The sequence below is a fragment of the Sciurus vulgaris genome (assembly GCF_902686455.1).
Source record: "Sciurus vulgaris genome assembly, chromosome: 9".
NCBI classification, from domain to species: domain Eukaryota; kingdom Metazoa; phylum Chordata; class Mammalia; order Rodentia; family Sciuridae; genus Sciurus; species Sciurus vulgaris.
In genome coordinates this window covers 86,243,400-86,253,846 of record NC_136469.1, presented here as the reverse complement: position 1 = coordinate 86,253,846, position 10,447 = coordinate 86,243,400, and the positions used below count along the sequence as shown (strand labels likewise).

At 36.2% G+C, this 10,447-nt stretch overlaps 1 protein-coding gene across 1 annotated transcript in view; it reads left to right on the top strand.

Annotated features, from left to right (window-relative positions):
* Window positions 1-2,218: 2,218 nt before the first annotated feature.
* Window positions 2,219-10,447, top strand: part of LOC306669816 (alpha-fetoprotein-like) — a 55,199-nt gene continuing 46,970 nt past the window's right edge. Inside the window, 6 exon segments of the mRNA XM_079153969.1 lie at window positions 2,219-2,706; window positions 3,209-3,259; window positions 3,521-3,572; window positions 3,721-3,862; window positions 5,517-5,728; window positions 8,400-8,535. Of these exon segments, the coding sequence (XP_079010095.1) occupies window positions 2,604-2,706; window positions 3,209-3,259; window positions 3,521-3,572; window positions 3,721-3,862; window positions 5,517-5,728; window positions 8,400-8,535 (696 nt within the window). The 5' untranslated portion in view covers window positions 2,219-2,603.

The following is a 10,447-nucleotide window of genomic DNA, read 5'->3' as shown; positions in this document are numbered from 1 at the left end:
TGACACCACAAATGCTTTAGAGAAAGGAATTAAATTCCTATTTAACTCAGTACATTGGTCAGCAGGTAATTGGTGAGACATTCATGAAGCTATTTTGTCCTTTTCCTTTTTTTCTACTGGTGAGAATAAGGAAGAAAGTAGAAACAACAGGTAATAGGTTTAATAAACAGAAGTGAAACAGAAGAGCATAGTTAACTAATTCAATTTCATACCTATTGTTGGATTCTTCTTTTTTGGATTATGCTAAAAGCAGCAGATATAAAATCTTGGATCCAGGAAACTTCTGCCACCTGTCTTTATCATCATAGAGGAACCTGCCATACATCTCTCTCTCCACTTTCATGCCAAGGAACTCACAAAAATTTCAGGCAACCAGTGTGATGTGAGGAAAGGAGGTAAAGAAACAGTTTATTTAAAATACACATTTTGCTGGAGAAGAGAAGATTTGCAGTGAGAGCAAGTCATATTCATTCTGTATTACTTGTCCAGAATCCATACCAATAAATAGAACATACCTGGACACAGGAAGAGTTCTATAACATGCTTGTAAATGTGATAAGCCACATGGCACATTAGTGAGTGCCAAGACTACCTACACCTGAACAGTTACCACTTAGGGTTTTGGTGAGATGCAGGGATCCTGTCCTAGACTTTCTAAGGTTCTGTTGAACTCTGTTTCTATAACCTGAGCAAGAATTAGATTTCATCTGCAAATCCTATTTGTTAAAAATCATCACTAAGCCTTGTACTTGTATACCCTTCCTTTTTTTTTTTTTTTTTTTTTAACCTAAAGGCCAGGCTCGAGAGTTTCCTTTGTTAAAAAGCAAATTCAGTAGACTTTACTGAGTGGTATCCCACAAACCATCCTCATGTTTTCACTTAAATAATCCCCATGACTTCTCTTTCCTAAGGTCTGGATTTCTACTGTAAATTACTAATGAAGGACTTAAAGTATTTTTGCATCTTCAAAAACCTTATCCTAGTGATTGCAAATGTTTCTGAAATGAAGTTTGTCATGGAGAATTTTGGCCAGTTATTATTTTTTAAGGAAGAATTAGTTTACATGCATATGATGCATTTTCTCCCCTTCAGTGTTGACTCCAGTCCATCAATAGTGGCTGCCTACGGCATTGTGCTCAAGTAATTCTAAGGTTGAGCTTGGCTCATAGAGGAAGCGCTTACTGATCAGTTAGTCATGTCCTCAGTGGGTAACAGTCTGGCAGCATTCACCCAAAGAATGGGACTTAGTTTAAAAGTTTCATCTGATAGTTTCAGGAGGCTTAGAGGAAGAATTCAGTAAAATGACTCTAAGGATGAATAACAGAATAGACATTGAGCATTAGGACTGTTTAGAAGATCCAAAAAGAATGGTGGAAACTGGCTAAACATAATCTTCTCCTTGCCAACCTTGGCTTTCTACAACACAGGGCCACCCGAATCCTCAACCATATGCCAATCTAAATAACAAACTTGGGGATTGTTTTTCAGGCAAATATGCTTCTTTCTTCCATGGTAAACATTCAGTAAGTTAGGTCCCATTTCCTTGGGTTTTCTCCCAATACATGAGAGACTTGAAACTCCTCTTTTTCCAGAGTCTTGAAAATGTGCCCAGCATTGACACTTGGGCCCTGACCATTTATTTGAGATAGGAAATACATGTTTACTGTCTCCCTTGACACTTTAGAACTTTGTACGTGTCAACAAGAATTTCTAGGAAATGAGATATTGCAGGCAGTATTTACCAAACCTGTTTATTATTTTATTACAAGGCCTGCATTTCATAATCTTGGAAAAACCCAGATTGACATGACTTGTTTTTAATATCCAGTAGTCACTAATGAATGCAATCCATCAATAATATTTCTTCATTGTCATGGATTTCCTCAAATATTTTAGGGTCATAGTGGACTTAGAAAAAATATTTGCCAGGAGTTAATTGTCAATAGTAAATCCTCAAAAAGAATATAAATAAATTCTTCATTTCTCTCAAATGACAGAACACCTTCCATAAAGATTCATCTGGAATAATGAAGACTATTATACCCATATGTTTTCTTATTTTCTTTAACTACATTAGGTGTCAAATTCTTCAGACAAGTTTACTACATGCAGGTAGGAAATCCTACTGACAACCTACACACCACAGGTGTAAGGATAAGGCAAGTAGACATAATGACTATGAAAGTGCATAGGGAAAGACTTATCTTTCTCATCACTGAAAATTGCCAGACATTAACGCGTGAGGTGAATACAAAGAGATTAATACACTGAGGCAAAACATACAGGAACGTCTCACTTTAGCCTTACTTCCATTCTAGGTAAGAGATGCAAACCAATATTGGAAATTGGACCCATGAGTTTAGACAGAGCAACAGTGTGAATAGTAACAGCAATAACATTATAAGTTTCATTACTCAGTACCTATTATGTACTAGCCCTATGCTTAGTACTTCATACTTTTATTTAATCTTGACCACCCCATGTGATAGGTACATTTACAGAGAGAAACAAACTTAGAGAACTTAAGATAATTTCTATAAAGAGAAGCAGAACTCAGAATAGCTCTCTCCAAAGCCTCTCTTATTTTAATATAGCAACTAATAATGGTTTATTTATTTAGTAGATGGCTGCCAAGTCTTTTAGAAGCTCTTAGTAAAAGAAGGAAGACACTGTTTACAGTAGAGAAGATGTGCATGTGGGAAGTGGGTAATGTAAATGGAGGTGGTGGGCAAATCTGAGTGTAAGATACCTTCTTTGTCAAATTAAGCCTGGCAAGGTGTTAATGTTTATAATCTTGTTCACAATGCTAACATTTAATTGTAGGTGTGTTAAAAACATCTAATTAAAGAGTTTAATAACCAAATCATCAAGTTTAATTAACTCAGAAGTGTCAGCATAACCCTGTGAAGCTTATTAGTAGACCAGTGATAGAGTTCAGCTATACAATATGTTTGAATATAAATAAATCATTCACAGAAAACAGTTTAAAGACAAGTGAAGACATATTCTGGCATTCATTCTTAGTCATTATGGTAATTAAAATAGATCTAGAAATTTGTTATTGTACAAATAACAGATTGCAGAATTTAAAGGGGGATTTCAATCTGGAAATTTTTGTATTCGGTAAATGTCTTAGTCCATCTGGAATGCCATAACAAAATACCATAAATTGAGAAGATTATAAACATTAGAAATTTATTTCTTACAGTCCTGGAGTCTGGAAAGTCCAATATCAAGATGCTTGCAGATTCAGAACCTGGTAAGTGTGCCTTTATTTGGTATCTTGTGTGAACCCAATAATGCCTTCTTGCTATATTCTTACGTGGTGGGGAGAAAGAATGAGTTCCTTTGGGCTTTGTTTATAAGGCCACTAGTTTTACTTATAAGGGCTTCCCCTTGTGACTTATTAGAAGTCCCCACCTTCTAATACCATTCCTCTGAGGGTTAGGACATCAAGAAATGAATGTGGGGGGTTGCAAGCATCCAGATTATATCAGCAAATAAAATTTCATTTTTTCAGCCACACAACATGTTAATATCCAGAATTATATGGAAGAGAATTTAAGAGACCTGTGAGTTTTATCATCAATATTCTTTGGTTTGTAATTTGAAAATTCATTTTTGTGAGTGGGGGTGGAGTGTGGTGCAGCAGTGATATAACTAAGAACAATAGAGGAAAAGGGTTTGATTCTATCTTTAACACTCTACAACATGTTTTAGTACCAGCATTATGACTGTTCAGTTTCTTCAGAAAGCAACTTATGAAGAAATACAAACTGTGGTTAAACAATTACTAGATTTTGCGGAAAAGTGCAAGAATTTTGAATCACACGTGTCAGCTGCAGAATGTGCTCACCAGTTGGTAGGTGAACCATCTACTGCTTTTTTTTCTTCCTCTTTTTAAAACTAGATTGTTAACAAGAGGTGTTGTTATGAAGAGAGGGTTGTTGTAATTAGGTAGGGGGTTGTAAGGCAAGAATATGTAGTCACAGCTCAGACATAATCTCTGGAGGTTTACAAACCTACAATTTATCAGTTTATCCTGGGACATCAGATTATGAGAACCAAGCCCTCAAAATAAGGATTTATAACCTGAGCACAATGTGATAACTTGTTGACTGCTCTGCCTGAGTCTCTAGAACTCTACTGTCTGACATCCTCATATAAAGAATTCTGGGAAATTGAAATATTAGTTGTAAAAATTATCTGAGAGAACATGAAAAAGAAGAAAGAAGTAAATACTATAGACTGTTTTCCAAGTTAGTAAAGAATTCTGGAAATTATTATTGTCTCTTTATAAGCTATGTCTCTCTTTTGTGATAGTAAATTCCATCAAAATTGGGATTCCCTCAAGATATTCTTGATAAACACGAACATGGTATTACAACACACATTTTTTTCCTGCAACACACATTTTGATCCATTATTTTCATGCTAAATAACTTAAAATGCAAACAAATCATTTTTCTCCTTTATCTTCTTGAGGCTAAAACCTATTTATATCTTTTACTAGATTCTGAATAGAAAAATGATTAGTCTCATTAGAAATACATTTGAAATGAAATTCTTCTATCAATGTCAGTCTCATTTTATAGTGATTTCTACTTGTTTCCATTTCAAAAAATCACATTTTTCTGCTGTTGTCCCTTACATCTGAAAACAAATGTCACTTAGAGTTTACTGAATCCCACACATTCACTGCCACTTAAAAGTATTTGAAAACTAACTGAATTAGTGTATTTCCATATGAATGTTTGAAACAAATACACAGTGCTTCAAAGTTCAATTCCTAAAATAAGTTCCCATGGAAACAAAACTAAAAAGTCTTGGAAGTAAGGAAAGCTATATGTTGAATAGTTCTCATCAAATATACCTTGCCCTTTGAATTTCATCTTGTTTGGATCCACCTTTTAAGCTTTCCATCCCCTAAAGTTACCCATTCTGCATGTACAGAGTGCTCTAGGAATAAGTATGTCAAATTAAAGCAACTTGATGTGAGGAACTCTCCACAGGGCTTGTCTTCCCAAATATTTAGAAATACAAAACTAGAAATCTTTCTAAGGGTGTTATAAAGTCATTTGAAAAACCATTTGAAAAATGCAAGAGTAAGAGTAAGGCTTATGAATGGAAGTATAGTACTGAAGTCACATTCTACTTTGAAGAGTGATGAGTGTATGTGTGTGTTTGTGTGTGTGTGTATACACACACATATATATATGCCTTGCCTGAACATTCTGGCTTATATTTATTTATTTTAGTAACTCAATTGTTTGAAAATGAAACAGTGCATAGGAAAATGGAGTAGGAAAATTCTATTTGGTTAATGTCCAACATGTGGGAATTTAGGTTAAAGTTTTTTTAACCTAAAACAGTTCTGTTCTAAAGAGCTATGCCTTTGTACTAGCTTAATGTTATTCACTCAGTTTCCTCTTCTATATAATACTTTCTTGACTTTCCTGCAGTTAGGAGTGTCAATCACATAATACTCTCCCTCTAAATCATCATTCTTCCTCTAGATGACCAACTTCCTAGAGCATATTTGTAACAACCAAGGAATGCTTTCCAAATACCTGTTCACTGACTGTTGTAATACAAATATCACAGCAAGGCTCAAGTGCTTCTTATCCTATAAAAATGGTGATGGAGATTACAGGGATGAATTCCAAAGTCTAAGGCCTGAGAAGATCTGTGAAATGGACAAAGAGAGTCAATTGTCCACAAAGGAGAGGTAAACTATTTTTATTTGCCATTATCTTTAAAGAAGAGTATTTTCCAATTTTGAAGACAGTTTTTTAAAATTTAAGTTGCTCTGAGGACACAATTTTTTTTTTTTCTTTTGCAGGGGGGATACCTGGGATTGAACTCAGGGGCACTCATCCATCGAGCCACATCCCCAGCCCTTTTTTATACTTTTTAATTTTTTTTTTATTATAGACAGGGTCTCACTGAGTTGCTTTAGTGCCTCCTGAGCTGCTCTGGGACTACCACACCTGTGTGCCACCACACCTGGCACAATGTTTGGTTACACTGAATTAAAGTAAAAATCTGAAACTATATATATATATATATTCTACCCCTGAATAACAATTACCATTATATTATTAACACACATGAAAATATCTCTGCTGTGAAATAAATGAAAAATTAATAGGACCTGTAAAAGGCTCATCTCCTTGAGGATTAGATTAGGTAGACCACTAGCAAATAATATTGAAAGGTTCAATCAAAGAGGAAGCCAAGTGGGCAAAGCATAATAAACAGAGTGGTGGAAACAAAGACCAGGTAATAGGGACCAGCATTGGGGAGAGATGTGGATGAATAGCAGGGAGGATAGCTGACCAGCATGGAGAGAAAGTCTGTCCTTGACAGCCTAGAAATAAGCAGTAATTGTAGATTAAACTGAGATGAGTTTTCAACTTAAAAATCCTGGCTCTATAATTCCCATGTGGAGTGGCTAGCACTCCAGCAAATGTGTTGCTGAGCTCATAATTTGGAATCCTACTTGACACAGCATTGTCTCTGATGAGTCTGATGAGGGTACTAGCAAGTGGTTGGGGTTTACAGTCAGGAAAGGACAGGGAAATATGAAACTTAGACTCTCAAAGAATGCAGTTCTGGACATTTTCATCAAGTCAGGCTCAGACATGAGGAATAAGGCAGATATCTAATTGCTAGATATAGAGAGTGCAGAAGCAGTGATTTGATTTTAGATTTTAGATTTCAACCTAAACCAGGAACAAATGAGGAGACAGGCAACTGGATGCTGGTTGGCTTAAACTCTGCTCCCAGTTCTTACTGAAACTTTGGGAAGAAAGTAAGCTGTCCCAGATACTTAGTGAGAAAGGTCTAGGTGACCAAGGAGTCAGGCAAGTTCCAGCATGCCTCATGTTAAGGGGCATCAACTGTGAACCCAAATATGAGCTTGACTACTCATTTATTAAAGTATTGCATATGTTATCATTAATCACAGTTTCACGTGCAACAACTGGCAATCCCATAGCTTCCTTCCTGGCACCAGACTGGGACATAGCCAGTGCACTGGTGTATCTAAAGGGTGTTGCAGTCAAGAACTTGGTCCCCCTGGTTGCCATACTCCCGCACACAGCTACATCCCTAGTTCAGCTGTCTCTGTTTGAAGGCCTCTTTATAGAGGTCCTTCTGCATAGGCATTCCCAATGTTCCTCTGCTAAAGTCTTTTTACTAGGGAATGAAAGAAGAAACTCAAAGAAACATTTCTCCGCTCTGACTTTTCCACTCCAGCATTTCCCTCTTCCTCTTTCTCTTGCTCCTGGGTGTCTTTTTGGGAATCTCCCTCAGAAATGAGCTGACTCCACATCTCTGCTGATCTACCTGATCCTTGACTGACCCTGGTCTGTGGGAAAAAAATTGGACAGAGGAAAGTTGGCACTTTCTTCAATTTAGGTTTTGTTTTATATTATGCTGGAAAATGATTTAATTTAAGGTGTAAATGTTACTTCAATTATGACTTCTAGTCATATGTGCTTGTCTACTTTGACACATGACAGTTCAGTTTTTTTCAGCTCACCTCAAATTCTGACAGTTCTCCTCCAATAGGTAACTGAGGAATCTGGGATGTTTCCACCTTAGAGCTATACTACTGGGAACATGTGCTTTCAACAGAAAGATAGGAATTTCACAAAGAAATGAATGGCTAAGTCAAGAAATGGTAGATAGCATGTCTATTCATATTTTGTCAGTCAGAATTCAGTTTCCTGTTCTCAACTTAACTGTAAGGGAGACTGGAAAGGTAGTCTTCCTGTGCACACAAGAAGAAAAAATGGATTTCTGTGAGCATCCAACCACTTTCTATCTGTGATGTTGACTTTTGTTGAGTATATTTGCTTGTGTGTACAGGTAGGTTTTGAACAAGCCTTGAAAACTAGTATGAGGAAATGATTATTGGGAATTAAATAACAAATGAACATATCGAATGACACATCTTGAAGGGCAATGGTATTAACTTTCTTGGTCTAGAAAGAACTTCTGAAAGATCTTGAAAGACTTCTCTGTATCTGTCAATTCTTCTAAATTTATTTCTTCTCCAGCACCTGTATAATCCTGTATTTACAATTCAGTTTAGACTGTTGACCTTTCTACCTTCCACTCTATACAAAAGTGGAAGGTTATATTACTGATTTTTCTTTTCCCACAGACCTTGGTCCTTTCATGGACACTCAAGGAATATCTGAACAACCTCACAGTGATCTGTCTATAGTGAAAATATGATGCGTTTAAGCAAAGTGCTGCTTCATCTCAATCACTATGTATTTCTAGAAGTTTCAGGTCAAAGAACTAGAATGAATCCTGTTTTTAAAAAATCCTGTCAACATTTATTCTTGAATTCCAAATTATAAAATTTTGTCTTTGTCGAATTACAGGTACAGTTTTGAAATTTCTAGAAGGCATCCATTCTTATATGGACCCACTATCCTGACCATGTCTGCTTGCTACAAAACAGCTATTCATTCATGTTGTCAAGAGGAAGATAAAATGGAATGCCTGCGGATAAAGGTATAATAGGCCCAGGCCAACTATTATTTAGGGACTTGCTATGGCAAGTGTGACTCTGGGCCAGCAGTATACCCATCCCCTGGCAGCTCATTAGAGAGGCAGAATCTGAAACTCTTCTCTACTAAACAGAATCATTTTAACAAGATACTTAGGTGATTCATGTAATTACTAAGATCACTAAGATTTGAGAAATATAATCTAACATAGGTATTACTTCCTAATAAATATTTAATAATCCAGTCACTGTTCCTGCATAATAAAACACCCCCAATTTACTAATTTAATAACTGTCACTTTATTATCTCTCATAATTTGGTGGGGGTAAGGAATTCAGGAAGTAGCTCATCTGGGAGTTTGGGCTTATGATCACTCATACGGTTTCATTTGGAAGACATCTGGGACTTTGCAAGCTGAAGCGCTGGGCATTGGTTTAGCATCTCTTTTTTTCTCATAAAATATCAAATGTTTCTCAATGCAGTCTCTCTGCCACCGGTAGTTTGGGCTTCCTCACAGCATGAGAACCTGAGGGCAGTGGAATTGCTGACACATAGTTCAAGGCTTCAAGTTGTTGTCTGGCAGATAAAGTCTACGATAATATAAAGTTGGTCCTTTATATCTAGTGTCAGAACTCACCTTTGCCATGCTCTACTAGTGGAAACACTATGAAACCTCACCCATTCGGAGGGCATGGTGCACCTACTTTTCTTCTTGATGGGAGGATTGTTGAGGTCTCATTGTAAGAACCCGGGGTATGAGATGTTGTTGTAGCCACCTTTGGAAACTATATCTGACAAGCAATATTACTCATGTGGACTTTTCTCCTTCATTGGGCAGATGCAAATCATTGAGTAGTTCCATTATAAAGGTAGTTTTTGCATTTTCATTAAAAGTTCTAAATATTAACACGAAGTGATCATCTTTATTTTACTGGAGGGGTACCAGGCAGATTTTCCAAAAGTCATGATGAAAATGAATATTAGTTTTGCAATAATTTTGATGAATTCCTCAAGATGAAATTCAGTGCCACTCTTTCCTTACTGTCTTCTTTGATCTTCTCAATGAGAAATTATATCCTTTCCTCTAAACCTCATAGAATTTTAGAATAGGACAATTTTATTTCTCCTAAGGAGCTTTTCTTTGTTTATCAGAAATTAAATTAAACAATGTTTCTGGCCTAGGCTACATACTCAATGATTGTAGCTGTTTTCCTTGAAGCTATTTATATATACCTCCTACCTTCCTTCCTACCTCTTGGAAAACTCCAGTTTCTTAGGAAGTCTGTTCTGAATTCCTAAGCAAGATAGTCATTTTTATTTCTTTTGGTTTCATACTAATTAAAAATCAAAAGCCAGTTATCATGCACAGACTTATATCTCAATACCCAGCATTTCTGAAGGATGATTTTCCTTTCTCCAGGAGGTGAATTTTGTAGGTAACCTGCATTTATTTATGTATTAATTACATAATTTTTTAACCTTAGATTTTTTCTCCAGGGGAAATTTGTCCTAACTGTATAACAAGGCCCTGGGTATTAAACACGAGCAGATGCTGTAAGTTAGCTAAGAAACCTTTCGCCCTCTTCCTCACTTGGTGATATTTACAGTGTTGCAACTTACTAGGATTTCTGTCCCTTGTGATTCTTGCTCCTTCCTTAGGGAAAGTATGCTGATTTTAAGTCCTTTGGGTATAAAACAAGGAGTGGGATAACTGGGTTAAAAGGTGTGTCCATTTCAAGTTTTCTAACGGGGGGCACATGAAAAATGGAATGAAACAGACATCATTACCTATCTATGTACATGTATGATTACACAAATGGTATGAATGTACATTGTGCACAACCATAGAAACGAAAAGTTGTACCCATTTGTATACAAAGAATCAAAATGCAGTCTGTAAAAATAAAAATAATAATAAT